General features: G+C 42.3%; 1 protein-coding gene and 2 long non-coding RNA genes across 4 annotated transcripts; 2 read left to right on the top strand and 1 right to left on the bottom strand.

The window, feature by feature from the left end:
• Window positions 1-1819: 1819 nt before the first annotated feature.
• On the bottom strand, window positions 1820-22936 carry LOC137299285 (uncharacterized). The gene is made up of 3 exons (XR_010957869.1): window positions 21499-22936; window positions 19682-19834; window positions 1820-3578 (listed from the first exon to the last, which is right to left on the bottom strand). It is a non-coding gene; the product is annotated as an uncharacterized lncRNA (long non-coding RNA).
• On the top strand, window positions 5897-8896 carry LOC137299284 (uncharacterized). The gene is made up of 4 exons (XR_010957868.1): window positions 5897-6123; window positions 7713-7837; window positions 8037-8166; window positions 8848-8896. It is a non-coding gene; the product is annotated as an uncharacterized lncRNA (long non-coding RNA).
• Window positions 10049-16823, top strand: LOC137299283 (zona pellucida sperm-binding protein 4-like). 2 transcript variants are annotated; one of them, XM_067967945.1, is made up of 9 exons: window positions 10049-10464; window positions 11221-11355; window positions 12062-12159; window positions 13090-13217; window positions 13292-13481; window positions 14742-14889; window positions 14969-15047; window positions 15434-15562; window positions 16646-16823. In XM_067967945.1, exons 2-9 carry the CDS (start codon window positions 11266-11268, stop codon window positions 16759-16761), a joined length of 978 nt encoding a protein of 325 aa, XP_067824046.1. In that variant the 5' UTR covers window positions 10049-10464; window positions 11221-11265; the 3' UTR covers window positions 16762-16823. The 2 variants fall into 2 exon arrangements, with proteins under 2 accessions (XP_067824046.1, XP_067824047.1); XM_067967946.1 differs by lacking the exon at window positions 10049-10464 and adding an exon at window positions 11804-11991 and having other exon boundaries at window positions 11222-11355.
• Window positions 22937-22949: the final 13 nt, after the last annotated feature.

Here is a 22949-nt window from a genome sequence, read left to right as displayed (position 1 = left end):
GAAGATAGTGAGGTTTTAGTGTAATGGCTTACATCCATTTTAGAGACATGGATAATATGTATAGGACCAGGCTTTAAAAATGAACATCTGTATTTCACCTTGTGCACTAACTCCTCATACAATTTCTAATGAACATTTTGTTAATATTGGAACTGCTGATCTGGAGTGATGTCTTTTTACTGAAATATCTCCAGCCAGACTTGATGGTATTCACATCTGGAACATAAAATGCAGTAAGGGGAGGGAAATTCTTTAACTTTCACTAAGCACCTGTGGTATTTCAACTTGCTATAAACTGGCACATTGGTGATTAGTGCCCTTACCACATGAGCTGATGGGTGGTACAGAATGGACATCAGCTTCTACACACTGAAGATTGAGATGACATGGTGAGGGGAAAAAATTGGCACTTGGATTTTAAATCAACTGAGAAATTGATACAGAAAATGCTTCCCACATAGAATTAATAACCTAGTTAGCAGCTGCCTTTTATTCCATGTGCTGTACCTGGTCTTGCTCAGTTTCAAACCAGCCATGCACTTCAATAAGTGCTGCCAGTTAATGATTGATCTCCTAATTGAGAATGGGAACTAATTAAAATTGAGGTGCTCCAATAGTTTTTGGATTGATAAGGATTGCTGATGACTACCTGGCATTATCCTGTGTGGTTCAAGCAAGAGCAGAATTTGAAGCTTTGGGAATCTAATGTTGAGTATCTGTGCATACTCCACGTGGCAGATCACGGCCCAGCATTTCTACAATGGTGGAAGAACCCATTGTCAATGTTTTTGGGAAGGTGTTTGTAGCTTGGCCCTTACAAGAAGGGCAGAGATAACAGGAAATTGCAATAATGAACTAACCAGTTGGAAAGGTGGATGTGTCCTGTATTCTTCTTCAATCAGAATGCAGGTGGTATGATCAGACCTGTCTTGGTATTTGTTGACCAAATCCAAGTTTGGGGGGGAGGAGGAGTGAAGTTATTAATTGGAGGAGGATAATGGAACCGAAGCTGAAAGAAAAACAAATAGCTCAAGGGCTATAAACCTGTGTTAACACTTGTTTTGATTCCCTAAACCTGTTTCAAATGGCCATCCTGCATGAAGTGAAATCACTAGCCTGCTGCTCTCTGTCTCATGAATTGACTGACATTTGTACCACTGTCAATATGGGATTGAGACTGGTGTGCTATATACAGGAGGTGTTTCCTTACTCCTAAAATATCTGGGCACTAATGTAGCCCAGTAGTGACTTTAATTACTGCTGTTGTGTTACTGTCATAGCATTTTCTTTTGAGGCTATTTCAATGGCCTTAGAATAAGAGCAAGGATTTTAATACATTACATTGTTTGTTTGCACTGAAATCTCTAGCAATCCTGGCATTCTCTTTCCCCACCCCTGTGCAATTCTGCAACCAGTGTAAATATTATAATCAACACAAGGTGATGCTGCACTAAGTTGAAATGAAACACTGATTTTTGTTTCACAATAACATGACCTCAACTGAGCAAGATGGTCTTTAAAAAAGAAAGTAATTTTTGTGAATCTAACAATTACATTTGCAATTTTTAGGACAATACAGAAGTAACAAACTAATGTACAAGGATACTGTCCCATTCGTTACCCAGGAAACAAATGGTCATGTGCTGAATGTCTTTGCTTGTCACAAGGAGTAAATCAACCCAACCGAATTTTTTTTTGGGATATCAAAGTAATCTTATACAAGCAAAATATGTTTGTCTGTTACTGTACCCACATTGCCCACAACCCCCCCCTCCCCCAGTTAAATAGTTAGTTCTTCCAGTGAAGTGTCAGACTTCTAATCTGCCTTTTTTACAACGAAAAGAACTCGCCTTGTGTAAAACTGCAGGTGAGTATCTATATTCAGCACTACAGTGTTTTGGGCCCAAATGCAGTGTTGTCCTCATTTTGGATGAAGTGGTACAGTCCTCGAAGTAGTTTGACTCCTAGGTAGGAGTAGAACAAAGATTGTGCCTTATTATCAAAGTAGTGTTACTGTAATCTGTCGGCACAGCTACATCATTTGAGTCTTTTGGATTGGAGTCAAGAGTACTGACCTTTTTGAGTTCTTGCTTAGAGACAGAATCTTGGTCTTTGGTAATGGATGTGCCCTTTACTAAAAGTTGGATGAGTCTCCATTCGTGCCTCCCTCTATATAATGTTATATATCCAGCACCACTCACACTCCCTGGATTTCCCTAAAGCGGACAGGGCATCACTGCTCTGCTGCCTGCCTAATGTACTGAATCATTTTATTCTGTAACTAGGCTGCTGGAAAGGGTATTCACTTTGGCCACATAGCTGCAAGATTAGGATTCAAGCAAAATATCCTTCTGTGGGATTCTCTCATTTTTGCATTTTGTTTAATATTTTTAAAGTGAGACACTGTGATCTTTCTGACAAGCCACTCATAGCAATTGCTCAGCAAGCTTCATTCAAAGAATTTTTTTTTTTTTGCAGGCACATCACCATAGTCTGACAAAAGGACCATTAAGTTTTTGTAAAAAACTATTTTGCCTTAATTGTTTTCCTTGGCTCAGTTGTGCTACTCTTAAACAAGGAGGAAGATCATGGATTCAAGACCTATACCAGCCCTTGACCACATATTCTAAGTTGACACTTCAATGCAGTGCTGCATTGTCAGAGGTGCTGTCTTTTGAATGAGACGTTAACCTGCGACCCATTTGCCTGCACAGATGGATGTAAAAGACCCGATGGCACTGTTCCAAGAGCAGCGGAGGTGTTCTGGCCAACCGTTTTCTGTCAATGAACATCACTCACAGATTAACTGATCATTTATCGCTTGTAAAGTTCCTTGGCACAGTGTGAGGATGTGAAAGATACTATATAAATGCAAATTTATTCATTGTTTTCAAAATTTACATTTCCTCTGCCCACATCTTTCGAGCTCCACTCCTGAAGACACTGACTCGTGCCACAGTGCCTGTTGCCTTGATACCTCCTCCACACTGCCATTCCTTCTATACAGACACCTGGAATTTCAAAAGGCAATGCCCTTTCCGTCTCCCTTCCTCCTTTGGGGGTGAGTGGTCTGCATCCTGGCCTCCACTCAAAGCATCCTCCTAATGGCATAATTGATTTTGGCACCTCACTGTCCAGGAAAGCATTGGTATCCCCCAAATCCTACCGCTCAATGGCACAGGACTTTGGTGCTTCCCCCAAGAGCTCTGTATTGCCAAAACAGAGAAACTTCTCATTACCACCGAACAGTACCAATGAGGCCGTGCTGATCACTGCCAGGGGTTTGTGAAAGCAGTAAGGCAAGCACTGCACATAGTCTCTGCAATCTCCCGTTCTCTCTCGTCCTAAGATGTGGTACTCAATCCATCCTTGGAAGGACAAAAGCCTGAATGAATCCAGGGTCTTCCGTCAGCCAGTTTAGCACCGAGTGGAAATAGACTGGTTAAGGATACACTTATTATTCTCTCACTTGGCAGTGTACTCATTCTTTTTTTTGTACATTATCTGAGAAATGCCATCAGTTCCTTTGGGTTCCTAATGATAACCTTCCTTGTACCAAGGACAAAGCAGCTGACGACCTAAAGAAAGCAAAGAGACAACGACTGGGTAAACACTGAAAAAAAACCCCACAAGCACTAATATACTTTATTCTCTACAGTATTACTTTATTTTAAGATTTCTTGTGTTTTATAATAGAATTTGATTAAACAAAAATAACTTAGCTGATTTTCTTGTGCCAAAACAAAAATGACAAAATTACAAAAATTTAATTTTCTGTCGTTAAAAACATTTTTTAACTGGCTCAGAAGAGATCAATTAGATTTATCCTGTCTATAATCATTATTCATTTCATTTGTTGTTTGTGGATCATTGGCACAGAGTGGATATAAACATATTATGAATAGAGCAGGCCATGGGCAGCAATGAAACATGATAAATATCTCCACTCGTTGGACTGGCTGTAACTCCTCCTCAATCCCTTCACCCATGAGTTACCTAGTCACCCTCACTAGTAAATTTATTGCACCTTACTAGTGCCGATTACACAGCCTTTATTTATCTTGTCATTGTCTCTCACTGTAAGCCAAGCGTTCATCAGCTGAATGTAATGACTGGGATGTGTTCATACACCTTCCCCTATATAATAAATATAGAAATAAGGAAACACATTAATGTTATTTGAAATACAGCAGAAACGCTAAGGAATTCAAGGGCTATCTACGAGACCCCGGGGTAGGGTAGTGGAATCATTAAGAAACACTTAGATGTGTGTTGTGGATGGTTGAAGTCGAGTGGACTGAATGACTCTCTTCGACTGTATCTACCTTAGGATCTTGTTAAAAAAACAAACCAAGGAACATACTAGTCCATCTTTACTTGCAATCTTCTGACCGAAAATTGAAATGTGACATTTCACAAAACAAATCAATCCGTTCTTCCCATCTCCACAGCCTCTGCTTCATACCATGAGCTGTTAGCATATCACCAAGCTGGGTTCAACAGGGCTATGATTCTAACAAGATGCCCTTTTCCCTCTTTTACATACACAATATTGTTCCTTATCTTTGGTCACCCGGTGCAGAAAGGGGTGGGGCAAGTCGGCGAACCTCCTCGTGGGTCTGCTCCTGGGCCTGGCTAAGTTGGCCATCTACAGGCCCAGGTTGGTCGTGGCCCGTGGGGGCGGTCGCTCAGACCGTCTGTCTCTCTTCCGTGGAATTCTCCGCGCCCTGGTGGCCCTGGAGATGGAGCACGCGGTGTCTACCGGAAGGCTTGAGGCTTTCCGCGACCGGTGGGCACCGCAGGGGCTGGAGTGCATCCTGGACAAGGATAATAACATTTTAATTTGACACTTGGTTTTAGTTTTCTTTGGTTGCACATAAACACACCCTAGGCCCCCCTTCTTATAAAAGGGGGGCCTAAAAACACAAAAAAAAACAAGCATCATTAATCACAGTCATTGAACAAGCAGATTGAACTAACGAAAAAAAAATAGAAAAAAGATCTGATTGTGTCATTTCAAGCCCCGTGTTCTTGAAATAATTGTGGAAGTGTCTGTTGGACTGGAGCTGTGACCAAAACAATATCCAAGTATTCAAGTGAGTGGAGGTCAGAGCGGAGCTCTCTGAGCAGAAAAAAAACCTCTGATGGTCTTCATTTTCACATCTGCCAAAAATAGTCATAAAATAGCAATCCTCGGGATCGAATACTGGAATAAGGGCTTGAGCTGATTAAAGCAGGAGGCAATTAATCTGCTGGAGGCATCTTATTTCAGTACAGAATCTGCAGGATCATTCGTTATTGTTTTATTAGAAGCGGGATATTGAATTTTGTTTCAGGTCAATAATTTCCAGATGTTATAATAACATATGATTCAATGAAAACCTCCTGCCCAAATGTATTAGTGATACATATAGAACATATGGATGAAAGGATTATGATTTAGATAAAATTTCAACACAGATGTCAATGTCAAAAAAACAAACTTGCATTGATTGTCTGAAAGAAGAGGCCCTGATCCTATCAGCTCGGATGGTTTTCAATCCAAATTCCAACCGCAAGGTGCAAAAAGATGAAGTGCAAGGACCTACTTGTCAATCATTGCTATAACGCCCTGCCCATCAGTCAATCACTTCCATTGACTCAGGCTGTTTGTGGATAAATCATCACAATATATTGGGAATCAGTTTAACAGGAAAACCGGGGAGCATCAAATAAGCATAAGCATTTCCCTGCGGATTAGTTAATGATCCATTGCAAACAAATGGCATTAAGTGTATTTTTATTTGGCTCGCTAGTTAACCGCACCCAATCGAATGCAGGGAGGTTTAATTTGCAATTGTAACATGGTTCACAGGGCAGAGAATTTTTCTTGAAAAGCACTCAGGCGCTCACTGTGAGGAAAGCAGCACTTCGAGATGGAGCTCTCGGTGATCTTTTTGTTTCTCTGGGGCAGCTGTTTCAGGGTTAGGGCGCTGGACTCACCCTCATCCCCCCGATTTCGGAGACATGTATCGGTCCAATATTTCGACTATCCCGAGGAGATTGCTTGCACGCCGTTGGGCGTCATGGTGCGAATTCGTAATGACTCGTTTCAGGGGATGTCCATTCGGCTTTCAGTCGTGGGTAAGTTATGAACCGTCGATGCTTTAAACTTCCCTTATTATTTCTCATTGTATCTAATTCTGCTGGAGGTCCCTTTTGCTCCTAGTGCTCAACTTCAATCCTCTTTCCCTTCAACTCCGCTCGTTTCCATCCCTTTGAACGAGGATGTTAAATCTGAATCAGGAAAGCTTTTATCTGACGATGATTACTCAGAGGAAAAAGTCGTGTCCACTCCTTTCCCTGGTGGTAAATTAACATGGAAGCTCTTGTAAACAGTCTCTACTTCCAGAATCTTTCCAAAGGCGGTTCCTATAGTAATCGTACCTGCCAGTGGTATTTCTCGTTCCAGCAATTCTTCCTCCCTCTGCTGGCAAAGCCTTTAACTGTTTTGGCCCCACACTCCTGCTTTCCCACTGTTCAAAAGCCTCAATCTACCTTGTTGATCATAATTGTTCACCTTCTTCCTGTGGATTTTTTTCTGGTTATGAATTGTTAGCCCGTAGGAAGGAAAATAACTTGGATTGATATATCACCTTTTTTTTTCACAACATCCAAAAAAGTCTTCTGGCTAGGAGATTCCATGTCTCCGAAGCTCTTGAGGTATCGCTAACCAATCTGGATCTTTTGAAGGACCTCATTAGGTGTCACAGAATGTCAGCCATTGGAAATGGTAATTAGCTGTGGTGCTGAAACCAGCTATAATTAGCATTGGTAATTCTGGAGTGATGTGGGTGTGAGCATTTCTTGTCTGTTCTTTAATCTGACCATTCTCTCTGTAGAGCTTCTTTGAAGGACAAACTCACTTTTTATACAGTGCTTTATTGTGTTGTCAGGATGTGCCAAAGCACTTGTGAATAGATTGCTTTTGAAATGTGGTTGCTGGTATAGAGACATGCCAGTCAACTTGTGCAAGGATAGAATAGGCTAAGTGACATTTCATGTCTATAGTTCCCTTGGCTGAAGTGTCACGAGAGTAACTATGTCCATCTATCCAAGATCAATAAGGACTCACTGGTCCAGCATAAGCCTAGTTAGAAGAGGGGTTTCTCTGCCTGTCATGTTTTTGTCCTTTCTCTGATGGCCCTGGAGAGGGAGCATGTGGTGGTCCCCTGGTATGCTTGAGCCCTTCTGTAACCAGTAAGCACTGCAGTGAAGTGTCTGATACACACTGATTTTTAGTTTATAAGTTCCCTTTTTTTTGTTCTGTTGAATTTGGACTTTAATTCAATTTTGATTGTGCTTCCTTTAAGGGCAGTATTGCTTTTTGTATAAGCCTGTTCTGCAATAAGTCTTTAGCTTGAAATATTGTTTCTATTGACTGAAGTCAGTGGGCAGTCTGAACTATTTATGGCACAAGGATAAATGGATAATGGTGAAGTACACTCTCCCAGGCAGTTCCATGTATAATTGGTTCATAAGTGATGTGAGCTCACAATCCAAGTTGGGAAATGGGCTGATTTATCTTGCTCTTGTAGCTATTTCTATGAGATAGCTAATTCTGTGCTGTTAATATCTAAATTGAGATGAACATGTCTTGACTGAAGCACTTGCTTCTGAACTTACAATTGTATTCAGATGTTTGCTTAATGAGCATGTTTCTGGTTAAACAGATGACTATGGTATACCAAGAGACTTCCGTTCATTGCCCAGCAGTTGTAAATATAGAACCATTCCACAGGCAGATGGGTCACTGCTTTTCAGTACTCCATACAATGGATGCTATGTTCATTTAATGGTAAGTGCATCTGTTTTAGTCAATATTTCTAATAGTCATTTGACTATGACCCTGCATGGATTGGTGCTGGATAGAAATATGCTTCTGCTTGATTAGTAGTTGATCACTTTGCAGGACTGTTTGTATTAAGATTGCTTTCTATCAATTTATTGGATGTTAATGCTGTTTCTCCCCCCCCCCCCCCCCCCCCCGCCTCTAGAATAAAACAGTAAGCATGGAGTTGAGGATTGATGGAATCGATGCATCCAGAAGGATAATAGTTATAGAGCGCATTCCTGTAAACTGTACCCTGCCATCGTTGCTGCCTCCATTGGTTCCTTCAGTGATCGGTAAGTCTTGGTCACCTTTTGTTGCAAAAAGTGTTTATCTCCAATGCATGATGACTTGTCTGCTGCCCTGCAGTGGGAAGTCTTTGTGCTGACATTTCAAACAATCTTCAATCCTTTCTTAGCCCAGCTTAATGTGGACTCCTATAAATCAGATTTGCTGCTTTTTTTCACCCCACCACTATGGCCTCCAACATGTAATATGTGCTGACTGTCAGCACCAATAGCGCTGCACTGTCAGGTGACATTAAATGAGGGGTTGAGACCCTGTGGCCTGAAGGGCGTCCAGTTCATCAGATGCTCTGGCCAACAGTCATCAAACATTTGGTCACTCTGCAGTTTGAACTTACTGCATTCAAATTGGCATTCCAAGTTGCACATGGTGACAATAAAATTAACCCACTAAATATGAAGTGCATTGGGCAGTCTTGATCCGTTTCAATGCTGCCACTCCTTTGCGCTGCCAAGAAACCCTCCCAAAAATAGAGGCCTTGCAGTGCTGCAATGTTAAAATATTGCACAGTTTGGCTCATAATTCCAACTTGTTCAGGAATGCAATCATTGGGGGGGGGGGGGGGGGGGGGAAGCACAGACCAAGATTATGTGGAAATGTTTATGGTATTTGCTGCTTCATAAGCACAGTCTCTACTCTTGCTCCTTTGTAACCGTCTGTTTAAACTACAGTTCCAACCTGGACAACAGTAGGATCCACCCCAGTGGATGTGAAGCCAGTTAATGCGACACCAGGAGTCACTCCATTTGTGAAGCCAGTTGATGCGACACCAGGAGTCACTCCATTTGTGAAGCCAGTTGATGCGACACCAGGAGTCACTCCATTTGTGAAGCCAGTTAATGCGACACCAGGAGCCACCCCAGTGGCTGTGAAGCCAGTTAATGCGACACCAGGAGCCACCCCAGTGGCTGTGAAGCCAGTTGATGCGACACCAGGAGCCACCCCAGTGGCTGTGAAGCCAGTTGATGCGACACCAGGAGCCACCCCAGTGGATGTGAAGCCAGTTGATGCGACACCAGGAGTCACTCCATTTGTGAAGCCAGTTGATGCGACACCAGGAGTCACTCCATTTGTGAAGCCAGTTAATGCGACACAAGGAGTCACTCCATTTGTGAAGCCAGTTAATGCGACACCAGGAGCCACCCCAGTGGCTGTGAAGCCAGTTAATGCGACACAAGGAGTCACTCCATTTGTGAAGCCAGTTAATGCGACACAAGGAGTCACTCCATTTGTGAAGCCAGTTAATGCGACACCAGGAGCCACCCCAGTGGCTGTGAAGCCAGTTAATGCGACACCAGGAGCCACCCCAGTGGCTGTGAAGCCAGTTAATGCGACACCAGGAGCCACCCCAGTGGCTGTGAAGCCAGTTGATGCGACACCAGGAGCCACCCCAGTGGATGTGAAGCCAGTTGATGCGACACCAGGAGTCACTCCATTTGTGAAGCCAGTTGATGCGACACCAGGAGTCACTCCATTTGTGAAGCCAGTTGATGCGACACCAGGAGTCACTCCATTTGTGAAGCCAGTTGATGCGACACCAGGAGTCACTCCATTTGTGAAGCCAGTTGATGCGACACCAGGAGTCACTCCATTTGTGAAGCCAGTTGATGCGACACCAGGAGTCACTCCATTTGTGAAGCCAGTTGATGCGACACCAGGAGTCACCTCATTTGTGAAGCCAGTTGATGCGACACAAGGAGTCACTCCATTTGTGAAGCCAGTTAATGCGACACCAGGAGCCACCCCAGTGGCTGTGAAGCCAGTTAATGCGACACAAGGAGTCACTCCATTTGTGAAGCCAGTTAATGCGACACAAGGAGTCACTCCATTTGTGAAGCCAGTTAATGCGACACCAGGAGCCACCCCAGTGGATGTGAAGCCAGTTAATGCGACACCAGGAGTCACCCCAGTGGATGTGAAGCCAGTTAATGCGACACCAGGAGTCACCCCAGTGGATGTGAAGCCAGTGAATGCGACACCGCGAGCCACCCCAGTGGACGCGAAGCCAGTTAATGCGACACCAGGAGCGAAGCCAGTGAATGCGACACCAGGAGCCACTCCATTTGTGAAGCCAGTGAATGCGACACCAGGAGCCACCCCAGTGGACGTGAAGCCAGTGAATGTGACACCGCGAGCCACCCCAGTGGATGTGAAGCCAGTTAATGCGACACCAGGAGTCACTCCATTTGTGAAGCCAGTGAATGCGACACCAGGAGCCACCCCAGTGGACGTGAAGCCAGTTAATGCGACACCAGGAGCCACCCCAGTGGATGTGAAGATTAATGGAGGTATAGTATGCCTGTGTACACCTGAAGTCAGTTTGCCAGTGAGGTTGGCCTTCATGAGGCTTGGAGTGTAAAGCTGCTGGTCAACTTGTCTTGGTAAAAGTTGATAGGGCAGGATTAGATTTGAAATGCAGTCTTTAGTGATCCAGATAATATAACTCTTTAATCTCTCCTGGGAAGAGTTGGATTGTGGCAAAAAGTCTTTCTCCCATGCTTTTAAAAATAAAGCACCCTGGGACTTCCTGGTGTAGTGAGTGATTTCTCCCATGCAGGCCATAGTCTGACAGACCTTGAGGCTTGTCGTCTCGAAGTACAGGTGGATAAGCAAATTCTCGAAGATGTTTGTCCAGTGTCGTAAGTGGAAATTAAAGTAGAACGAGTGTTTGCATTTGATTTCACATTCAGTTTGGGTAATCCAGATATCCATCCTAACTTGTGTTTCACATGATTTTATCACTGAAGTAGAGGTAAATTACCTATGGTGTTTGTCCACACTTCATAACTTTGTGCCAGATGGGAGATTCCAAAGTTGATCCAGAGCTGGCAGCTACATAATGATCAATGTCGCAAAATTGAATAGGAATCATTGACCTAGAATTAGACCTTTGAATTAACCTCACATTTTTAATGGGCAGTAGATTTCTAAAGTATGTCTGAAGCAAGAGTAATTGGAATAAACACTAGTGTTTTGTGTTGACTTAATTTTTTAAACTGCAATTCACCACTTGGTATTCATTGTAACCTTTTACCTCCTTGTAGATATGATTTGTGATATTGATGCCAAGGACCATGTAGACTGTGGAAATGCTACACTTGGTGAGCTGGCATGTGGTGCTAAAGGATGCTGCTATGATCCAGTCAATGTGCAGACCCCTTGCTTTTATGGAAAAACAGGTTGGGTTTTATTTAGTTCTCCAGAAAGTGACTATGAATGGGAGCTTTGCTAATTTCTCAGGTTCAGACTTCAGCCCTTAGTCTAGTGCACATGCAGGCCTTGTTCAGAATTTGCCACTGAACATAAGTAGAAGTGGGCCATGTGGCCTCTCAAGCCTGATCTGCCATTCAGTAAGATCATGGCTGATGTTTAACCTCAATGTCACTTGAGGTGAACAAGTTCTGTTGGCATGGGTCTATGGTATCACTTTAACTGGGGCTGAAGTGCATGCAGAAAGCTTGAGGCCTGTTGAAATTTTATACTGAATTTAGTGTAAATTTGAAGGTTTAATGTTCCACTGATCTAGTCTGATACTGTTTCCTTCAGTGCTGTTGCATTTTTTCATTTAAAAAAAAAAACCTTTGTTACATGGAACACTTTGCTAATTGCATATGACTTTTCCCCCAGCTTATATTGACTGCACAAACAATGGGCTATTTACCATTGTAGTCCCCAGGGTTGCAACAGTGCCCCCACTGAATCTTGGCTCTGTTTACTTGGTGAATAATGCAAGTTCTGAATGCATCCCTGTTGCCAGGACATCTGAATTTATTGTCTTCAGCTTTCCTTTGAATTCATGCGGGTCCATGCAAATGGTAAGTGGTTTTGCTTGGTGGTGGGGGAAGGAGAAGAGCAAGTGTCTCATCAAAACCCTTTTTTATATAGATTGATGGACAAAACATCACTTACACAGTCGATATCATGGCAAAAAGGAGAATCCGAAATGGACCTCGTGGCTCTATAACCAGAGACAGTACTTTCAGGTAAGCTTGTGAATACTGAACTGGGTAATAGTGGCAACTATTTCAATAGACCAAAACCAAGCTTTCTAACTTGTACTTGGGTTCCAATTGGAAAAGATTTAAAAATTGCACTGTGGCAGTTGGTGAGGTCATGGGAGCTTATCTGAAGGGTTGGAGACCAGACCCATCATGTGATTACTATACATAAGATGGCATGGCTTTGTACACCATTGACAGTAATGCAACTAAAGAGGCAAAAATACAAAGAGAAAGAACCTATGGTAAACTCCAAGCCTTAAACTTTAGGACCCCACCCCCCCCCCCCCCCCCCCAGAAGGAAGCTCAAAGACTGGCTGCCTACTTGGCATCAGAAGCCATACTTTCACGACCTGGTCCTGCTCCCTAACACCATGTGTTAATTACTTGAACATGGGACTACAATGCAATAATGGCAACTATTCCATCAGGCTAGTGCCACAAGTTCTTAACCCCAAGGGTCATGTCAGCCAACAAATGTATCTTCTCCCCCCCCCCCCCCCCCCCCAACCCCAGAGACTGACCACTTCTGCATATTAAAGTTCTAACTGATGTACTTTGTCACATTGCTAAAGTAGTCATAAGCCCTTCCTTAATTGGGTGCTCAAAGAGCTTGTCCATTTCTTGTGTGGTAATGGAGACAATAATGAAATGGGAAGGGGGTTAAACCTGGCCCTATTGAAGAGCGACCCTTTTTTGCTGTTCTCCTTCTCGTCCATACCCCTGCCCCAAAATATCAACCTTTATTCTTGTCAGGTTTCATAACTAGAATTAAAAGCTTGGGAGGCCTGATGCACCTAGTTGATTGGCACTTCCTTTCAGCTCATCCAGTTTTGGTAGTTTTGCACTGTGGCATTATTGAAATATTCTGTATGATTCTTTAACCGTTATGCTTTAATGTTGTTGCTCTCATAGGCTGCATGTGATATGCCACTTAACTGGCAGTAGGAACATTCCTTTGATGCTGGTGGTGAACACTCCTTCGCCCCTGCCTTTTGTAGTGAAGGATGGTGTCCTCAAAATGGAAATGAGGATTGCAAAAGGTAATGAAGGCTTAACTTAGTCTGAAGAATACTAGGCCTGTACACTTTGTTGCTGATCTAGTTTATTTCCACAGAGGAGTCATACAGTACTTGGTTTGCTGATGAAGACTACCCGATAGTGAAATTTCTGAGGGAGCCAGTGTATGTAGAAGTACATCTTCTCCACAGAGTGGATGCTAATATTGCACTGGTCCTGAATGACTGTTGGGCAACCCAAACATCTGACCCTCATCATGGCAAACAATGGAGCATTCTTGTGAATGGGCAAGTATACTTCCAATTTCCCTTTTCTCTTAAAATGCCTCCATCCTTGAGGGCTTGAGCAAAATATGCTGTTTGAGTTAACATGAGATGGGAAGTTCCTTAGACTAGATTTGACCGTGGCTGTTTAAATTCTTGCATGATACAAAAGCACTCAAACAGGTGTACTAAAGTTAGTTGAACTTGTCCAGTTTATGACAACCCAATATGTGAACAGAAGTGCATGTTAATTCCAGTAAATCATTATCCCAGTCAACTAGTCTATATGATCAACTGTGGTTCCTTTTGTGATCTTGAAATTACCCCCATTCTTTGGCTACATGGGTGATTCATTTTTCTTATTGGCTGAGTAACCATCACAAGATAGAAAGCAAATGTCCTGTGTGAATCCTTGTGTTGGGGCAGGAAAGAGGAACAAAACATTTGCTCAGTGAGCTTTGTCTCGCAGTCTGAGACTAGCAACATAGAAACTCCTTCACCTTGGGATTATGGCCAGGGCAGAGTTTACTTCCCAATAGATAATGCAGTGCTTGCTTTTGTATCTGGGTTCATGGCTTGAAAGTGACTGCTGCATTGAAACTTAGTTTGATTTTCTTGGCCTTAATTGCCACTTTCCTCCAAGGGCTGCTATAGTCATGCAAGACAAATTTTATTAACTTGAAGCTGAGTCTGTAATTGGCTAAGATCCAGTTTCCTTTCTCCAACACCAGTTTAGTATTGGGAGTGGAGCTTGAACCTCGAGGCAAGAGCACGACCACTCAACCAAAACATAAGCATGTGATCGAGGCTGATCCTTCAGTGCAGAACGAAAATGCTGCACTTGGTGGTCTTTCTGCTGAAATAATAAACTGAGGCCCATCCATCCTCTTGGGTGGATGTGGAAGATTTCCTGGTACCTTTCAAAGAGCAAGAGTTCTGGTGTCCTGGCAAACATTATCCCTCCAGCAACACCACTTAGTGAAGGATGGTGTCCTTTACTGCTTTTCAGGGTGCTGTGAATTGATTAATAGGGGAAACAACCAGAGACTACACTTCATTGGTTGTGAACTAGGTTGGGTGTTAAAGGAGTCTTTTATTTTTCCCCCAACATTCTGGTTTCACCATAGTATAACTAGTTATGGAGTTTTAAGCAATCCTAAAGTAGTAACAATGATTTTCACAGGAGCTGAACTGGATGGCAAGTAAGCATTCTCTATTTGACATTTTCTATTTCACCTTGAGAATCAAGAACACCATCACAACCAAGTCTGTTTTGTCCTCCAGGTGCCCATATTATGGTGATAATTACTTGACCCAGTTACATGCGGTCGAGGCAACTTCCAGCTTGCCGTTTCCAATGCATCACAAACGGTTTGAAGTGAAGACCTTTGCATTTTGGGGCCGGGAAGTTCAAGCAATTTTGAATGGCGAGGTTAGGTTTTTAAATATAATTGTATTAAGCACCAACTCAGTAAGGAAGATTTTAAGAATAACTGTGCTCTCTCCTGTAGGTCTACTTCCATTGTAGTGCAACTGTGTGCCTTCTGTCTGAAATGGAGAAGTGTGCCACAACTTGTGACACTGGCAAAAGTAAGAAGCACCTGAGACTTTCACAGTATTTGAAGGCTGACTAATCTTGGCTTCAACTCTTCCACTTCAACTAGTTTCACATCTACATTATTTGAGAATCAGATTTTAGTACAATCTCATTAGCTGTCCTGACTCTGACCAAGATGCAATTTGAGCTCCATGAAACTGCGTTGTGCTGTATGCAGGAATCTTTGAACAGTGTTGCATGGTTAAAATACAATAGCAGGGTGCTGAGAGTCTTGCTAGTTGCTCTAGAAAACCATCTGCTTGAAATTTTTCAAACTATTTCCTTCAAAATTTCAGCCTGTTTTGAAATTGAAGTGGAACTTTAGTGCTTGTAGATTGCCCAAGATGGATAAAATCATTAACACTTTCTCCTTTACCAGGAATAGCCAGAAGTTCAGACTTTGACACTTCAACTGAGTCCCTACAGCAAGGACTGGTAACACTGAAGAGCCCCATAATTTTCACTCTTGCTGAGGAAAATAGTGTTGCAGAGTCCACCCAGGCAAATGGTATGAAATGTATTGCATGCTTATTCCTAACAATATGTTGGCATCTTAATCCAGAGTAATTGTAATGTGAAGACTGAACTGGCAGGTAATGAACTTTTTTAAAGGGCACTTTGTATGAACTTGCAAAATTGATATCCATTTCAAATGGAATACTAGTCTAGTCCTGTGCATTTTGTAAAAGACCCTAACCATTTAATTGGCTTATCTGGGGAAGTTGCTATTTTCCACCGCAGCATTTCCTGCCTCTGGGAAGTACTTTCCTGCAGCTCCTTTCCCTTGCTCCACCTTTATTGGATGTCTTGTGTGCCAATGGGCTTTGTGCACAGTCACTGCAGTGCCCAAATTGTTGAAGTTCACTAACAAATGTGGAATAAATTGAACATTCACTCCTGCTGTAGATCATTGCAAAAGGTACAAACTAATTTTTGGCACTAGTACAATTAACAATTGCCCTTCATTTATAAACAGGGTTAAATTGCACTCAACCCTTTGGACAATAGGCACATGGGTACCAAAAGAACATCATAGGCAAGAGCCCAGGTTGAAGGCAAAGCTTGGTAATCTGCTGTGCTGCATCTGCCTCAGCTGTAGTCAATGGACCTTATCTTGAACTTGGATAAGACAAACTAACCATACTGGATTATGGTGTAAATTTGCAGTGCTCTACTAGTTTTAATGCCTTTACTATAGGATCATCAGTCAGTGACCGTTCCTTTATCAGGCTATTTGGCTTCATATTGAAGAGCATGAGCTACAAGAACATTTCAGTTCTCTTTTGCAGAGTTGCTACTCTGAATCTAGTCACTGACTACTAGATTTGTGAAGTGAACTGATCAGCCCATTAGGGAATCTGTCAATTTTGAAGGAGAATTGATTGTATTTTGAGGCATCTGGTTATGAATCTAATGTAGCCTTGAGGCCTGTTTTAAAAATTTGGTATTGGAGGGGTGAATTATATTGGTAAACTACCTGGAACTTTTTAAGGGTAAAGTGGGAATTTTTAAGGTTGAATGGGGAGGATAGATTCATTGCATGTAACCATTGGTATAAGTATCTCACTAAACTTGACCTCTCTGTTTATAGAAAATATAGTTGATGCCATCCTACTTGCAGCAGTTGTGACAACCCTTGCATTGGCCTTGATCTCTGGACTAGTTCTATGCTGGAACTGTAAACAAATGTACAAGCACAAGTCTTGAGTTCTGTTCAACATAAGTTTTGGGATCCAAAATACAGTATTAAAGGTTTATAAATCAAGTAACTTTGTAGTAGTTTGAATTTATGCAGCCCTGGTGCTACAATAACTGCTGAAAATGAAATTAAGCTCTTGTAAATGAATCTTTCTCTTGTCCCATACAAAATGGGAAGGGCAGATTTCTTAATTTAAACTTTGGCTTATAACCAAATGGTCTCTTCAAAGGTGAATCAATGATGACTTGCCAACAGGGGTACATTGCCTTTTGAAATGTAGCGCTAAATCCCTGAAATTGGTTATTCAACATCTTTGAAAGTTGGCATATTGCTGGAGTGGGAATCAAAACTATTAACATGACTGTCTGTCTGCCTATTTTAACCAAGACTAAGCAATTGTGTCTTGCATGATTTGAACTTTTTTGTTAGAAAGTTTTGCATCTTTACATACTTGGTAAAGTAGGTCATGTACTACATGACTTTCAGCTGGGCAAAATTGGGAGGTAGCTTTTCCTTGTGGCATACTGAAACTTAATTTTTCTCATGCCCATTGGTAAAGTTTAAACACTAGGGGGTGCAGTTTCCTCAGTTGGTACAAATCTCCAAAACTGGATTTCCTGCCGGTATTTAAATTGCTGGAGAAATTTCACTTTGTTGGTTCCACACTTGATTTTGAGCAAATGCTCTGCTGAAGTCCTTCTATTTAAAGGAACATGGGGAAGGTAGTGAGGTTTTAGTGTAATGGCTTACATCCATTTTAGAGACATGGATAATATGTATAGGACCAGGCTTTAAAAATGAACATCTGTATTTCACCTTGTGCACTAACTCCTCATACAATTTCTAATGAACATTTTGTTAATATTGGAACTGCTGATCTGGAGTGATGTCTTTTTATCGAAATATCTCCAGCCAGACTTGATGGTATTCACATCTGGAACATAAAATGCAGTAAGGGGAGGGAAATTCCTTAATGTTCACTAAGCAGCTGTGGTATTTCAACTTGCTATATACTGGCACATTGGTGATTAGTGCCCTTGCCACATGAGCTGATGGGTGGTACAGAATGGACATCAGCTTCTACACACTGAAGATTGAGATGACATGGTGAGGGGAAAAAATTGGCACTTGGATTTTAAATCAACTAAGAGAAGCTGATAGAGCGCTTCCCACATAGAATTAATAACCTAGTTAGCAGCTGCCTTTTATTCCATGTGCTGTACCTGGTCTTGCTCAGTTTCAAACCAGCCATGCACTTCAATAAGTGCTGCCAGTTAAAGATTGATCTCCTAATGGAGAATGGGAACTGATTAAAATTGAGGTGCTCCAATAGTTTTTGGATTTATATGGATTGCTGATGACTACCTGGCACAGAATTTGAAGCTTTGGGAATCTAATGTTAATGGAGTATCTGCGTACTCCACTAAATGTGGCAGATCACAGCCCAGCACTTCTACATGGTACATTGGTGGAAGAACCCAGTGTCAATGTTTTTGGGTAGGTGTTGGTAGCTTGGTCCTTACAAGTGTAGAGGCAACAGGAAATTGCAATCAATGAACTAACTGGTTGGAAAAGTGGATATGTCCTGTATTAATTAGAATCATAGAAGTTTACAACATGGAAACAGGCCCTTCGGCCCAACATGTCCATGTCGCCCAGTTTGTACCACTAAGCTAGTCCCAATTGCCTGCACTTGGCTCATATCCCTCTATACCCATGTAACTGTCCAAATGCTTTTTAAAAGACAAAATTGTACCCGCCTCTACTACTGCCTCTGGCAGCTCGTTCCAGATACTCACCACCCTTTGAATGAAAAAATTGCCCCTCTGGACCCTTTTGTATCTCTCCCCTCTCACCTTAAATCTATGCCCCCCTCGTTATAGACTCCCCTACCTTTGGGAAAAGATTTTGACTATCTACCTTATCTATGCCCCTCATTATTTTATAGACTGCTATAAGATCACCGCTAAACCTCCTACTCTCCAGGGAAAAAAGTCTCAGTCTATCCAACCTCTCCCTATAAGTCAAACTATCAAGTCCTGGTAGCATCCTAGTAAATCTTTTCTGCACTCTTTCTAGTTTAATAATATCCTTTCTATAATAGGGTGACCCGAACTGTACACAGTATTCCAAGTGTGGCCTTACTGATGTCTTGTACAACTTCAACAAGACATCCCAACTCCTGTATTCAATATTCTGACCAATGAAACCAAGCATGCCGAATGCCTTCTTCACCACCCTATCCCCCTGTGTCTCCACTTTCAAGGAGCTATGAACCTGTACTCCGAGATCTCTTTGTTCTATAACTCTCCTCAACGCCCTACCATTAACGGAGTAGGTCCTGGCACGATTCGATCTACCAAAATGCATCACCTCACATTTATCTAAATTAAACTCCATCTGACATTTATTGGCCCAATTTATCAAGATCCAGTTGCAATCCTAGATAACCTTCTTCACTGTCCACAATGCCACCAATCTTGGTGTCATCTGCAAACTTACTAACCATGCCTCCTAAATTCTCATCCAAATCATTAATATAAATAACAGCGGACCCAGCACCGATCCCTGAGGCACACCGCTGGTCACAGGCCTCCAGTTTGAAAAACAACCCTCTACAACCACCCTCTGTCTTCTGCCGTCAATCCAATTTTGTATCCAATTGGCTACCTCACCTTGGATCCCGTGAGATTTAACCTTATGTAACAACCTACCATGCGGTACCTTGTCAAAGGCTTTGCTAAAGTCCATGTAGACCACGTCTACTGCACAGCCCTCATCCATCTTTTTGGTTACCCCTTCAAAAAACTCAATCAAATTCATGAGATGATTTTCCTCTCACAAAACCATGCTGACTGTTCCTAATCAGTCCCTGCCTCTCCAAATGCCTGTAGATCCTGTCTCACAGAATACCCTCTAACAACTTACCCACTATAGATGTCAGGCTCACCGGTCTGTAGTTCCCAGGCTTTTCCCTGCTGCCCTCCAGCCCTCTGCAATCAGCATGCAGGTGGTATGATCAGGCCTGTCCTGGTATTTGTAGTCCAAATCTAAGTTTGGGGGGAGAGGAGTGAACAGAAGCTGAAAGAAAAACAAAACACTGGTTTATAGCCCTTGAGGTTACACTTGTTTTGATTCCCTTAACCCATGTTTCAAATGGCCATCCTGCACTAAGTGAAATCACTGGCCTGCTGCTCGCCTTAGCTCATGAATTGATTGACATTTGTACTATTCTGCCCTGTCAATATGGGATTGAGACTGGTGTGCTATATACATGAGGTGTTTCCTTACTCCCAAAATATCTGGGCACTAATGCAGCCCAGTAGTGACTTTAATTACTGCTGTTGCTTTACTGTCATAGCATTTTCTTGAGGATATTTCAATGGCCTTATATTAAAATCCTTGCTCTGATTCTATTACATTGTTTGCACTGAAATCTCTTGCAATCCTGGAATTCTCTTCCCCCACCCCTGTGCAATTCTGTAACCAGTGTAAATATTATAATCAACACAAGGTGATGCTGCACTAAGTTGAAATGAAACACTGATTTTTGTTTCACAAGAACATGACTTCAACTGAGCAAGATGGTTTTTTAAAAAATGTAATTTCTGTGAATCGAACACTGGCAATGTGACTATTACAAGTTTTAGGACACTATCCTTGTACATTAATTACTTCTGTACTGATAAAAACATAAAATTTCTAAGGGATATTGATAGATTAGTTGAATGGGCAAAACTGTGGCAAATGGAATTCAATGTAGGCAAATGTGAGGTCATCCACTTTGGACCAAAAAAGGATAGAACAGGGTACTTTCTAAATGGTAAAAAGTTTAAAAACAGTGGATGTCCAAAGGGACTTAGGGGTTCAGGTACATCGATCATTGAAGTGTCATGAACAGGTGCAGAAAATAATCAATAAGACTAATGGAATGCTGGCTTTTATATCTAGAGTACAAGGGGGCAGAAGTTATGCTGCAGCTATACAAAACCCTGGTTATACTGCACCTGGAGTATTGTGAGCAGTTCTGGGCACCGCACCTTCGGAAGGACATATTGGCCTTGGAGGGAGTGCAGTGTAGGTTTACTAGAATGATACCCGGACTTCAAGGGTTAAGTTACAAGGAGAGATTACACAAATTGGGGTGGTATTCTCGAGTTTAGAAGGTTAAGGGGTGATCTGATCGAAGTTTATAAGATATTAAGGGGAACGGATAGGGTGGATAGAGAGAAACTATTTCCGCTGGTTGGGGATTCGAGGAGTAGGGGGCACAGTCTAAAAATTAGAGCCAGACCTTTTTCAGGAGTAAGATTAGAAAACATTTCTACACACACAGGGTGGTAGAAGTTTGGAACTCTCAGAGATAGATAGCTTTTTGGCAACCAAAGGTATTAAGGGATATGGGCCAAAGGCAGGTATATGGAGTTAGATCATGGCTTGAGGGGCTGAATGGCCTACTCCTGTTCCTATGTCCCATTAGTTACCCAGGAAACAAATTGTCATGTGCTGAATAACTCTCCTGTGAATTACTCCTTGTGACTTTGCTTGTATCACAATCAACCCAACTAAATTTTTTTTTGGGAAAACAAAGTAACCTTATACAAGCAAGATATGTTTGTCTGTTACTCAGTGTCCTCATTGCCCACAACCCCCCCCTCCCCCAGTTAAATAGTTACATTCTTTCAGTGAAGTGTCAGACTTCTAATCTGTGCCTCACTTTTTTTTCCACAATTAATAGAACTCACCTTGTATAAAACTGCAGGTGAGCATCTATATTCAGCACTACAACAGTGTTTTAGGCCCAAATGCATTATTGCCCTCATTTTGCATGAAGTGGTACAGTCCTTGAAGTATTTTGACTCCTAGGTAGGAGCAGAACAAAGATTGTGCCTTATTAACAAAATAGTGTTACTGTAATCTGTAGGCACAGGTACTTCATTTGAGTCTTTTGGATTGGAGTCAAAAGACTACTGACATTTTTGAGTTCTTGCTTAGAGAAAGAATCTTGGTCTTTGGTAATGAATGTGCCCTTTTCTAAAAGTTGGATGAGTCGCCATTCGTACCTCCTTCGTAATATTTTTTTTTATTCATTCATGGGATGTGGGCGTCGCTGGATTTTTTTTTGGGAAAAACATCACCCTAGTCTGACAACAGGACCATGTCATTTAAAAAAAAACTATTTTGCCTTAATTGTTTTCCTTGGCTCAGTGGTGCTACTCTTAAACGAGTAGGAAGATCATGGATTCAAGACCTATACCAGCCCTTGACCACATAATCTGAGCTGACACTTCAATGCAGTGCTGCATTGTCAGAGGTGCTGTGTTTTGAATGAGACGTTAACCTGCGACCCATCTGCCTGCACAGGTGGATGTAAAAGACCCGATGGCACTGTTCCAAGAGCAGCGGAGGTGTTCTGGCCAACGGTTTTCTGTCAATGAACATCACCCACAGCGTAACTGATCATTTATCTCTTGTAAAGTTCTTTGGCACAGTGTGAGGATGTGAAAGATACTATATAAATGCAAATTTGTTCATTGTTTTCAAAATTTACATTTCCTCTGCCCACATCTTTCTAGCTCCACTCCTGAAGACACTGACTCGTGCCACAGTGCCTGTTGCCTTGATACCTCCTCCACACTGCCATTCCTTCTATACAGACACCTGGAATTTCAAAAGGCAATGCCCTTTCCGTTTCCCTTCCTCCTTTGGGGGTGAGTGGTACGCATCCTGGCCTCCACTCAATGCATCCTCCTAACGGCATAATTGATCTTGGCACCTCACTGTCCAGGAAAGCATTGGTATCCCCCAAATCCTACCGCTGAATGGCACATGACCTTGGTGTCTCCCAAGAGCTCTGTATTGCCAAAACAGAGAAACTTCTCATTACCACCGAACAGTACCAATGAGGCCGTGCTGATCGCTGCCAGGAGTTTGTGAAAGCAGTAAGGCAAGCACTGCACATAGTCTCTGCAGTCTCCCGTTCTCTCTCGTCCTAGGATAGGAACAGGATTAGGCCATTCAGCCCCTTGTGCCTGTTCCACCATTTGATAAGATCATGGCTGATCTGTGATCTAACTCCAAGATGTGGTACTCATTTCATCCTTGGAAGGACGAAAGCCTGAATGAACCCAGGGTCTTCCGTCAGCCAGTTTAGCACCGAGTGGAAATAGACTGTTTAAGGATGCGCTTATTATTC

The sequence above is a fragment of the Heptranchias perlo genome, chromosome 28, assembly GCF_035084215.1.
Source record: "Heptranchias perlo isolate sHepPer1 chromosome 28, sHepPer1.hap1, whole genome shotgun sequence".
Classification (NCBI taxonomy): Eukaryota; Metazoa; Chordata; class Chondrichthyes; order Hexanchiformes; family Hexanchidae; genus Heptranchias; species Heptranchias perlo.
Note: the sequence above shows the minus strand (reverse complement) of the source record. Positions and strands in the feature narration are given on the sequence as shown.

Bases quoted from the DNA above. Each gene is read 5' to 3' on its own strand.
- LOC137299283 (XM_067967946.1), top strand. From the start codon at position 11,223: ATGATTTGTGATATTGATGCCAAGGACCATGTAGACTGTGGAAATGCT. The intron at 13,218-13,291 runs GTAATGAAGGCT...TTATTTCCACAG, and splicing joins GGAAATGAGGATTGCAAAAG to AGGAGTCATACAGTACTTGG. The intron at 13,482-14,741 runs GCAAGTATACTT...TTTGTCCTCCAG, and splicing joins TGGAGCATTCTTGTGAATGG to GTGCCCATATTATGGTGATA.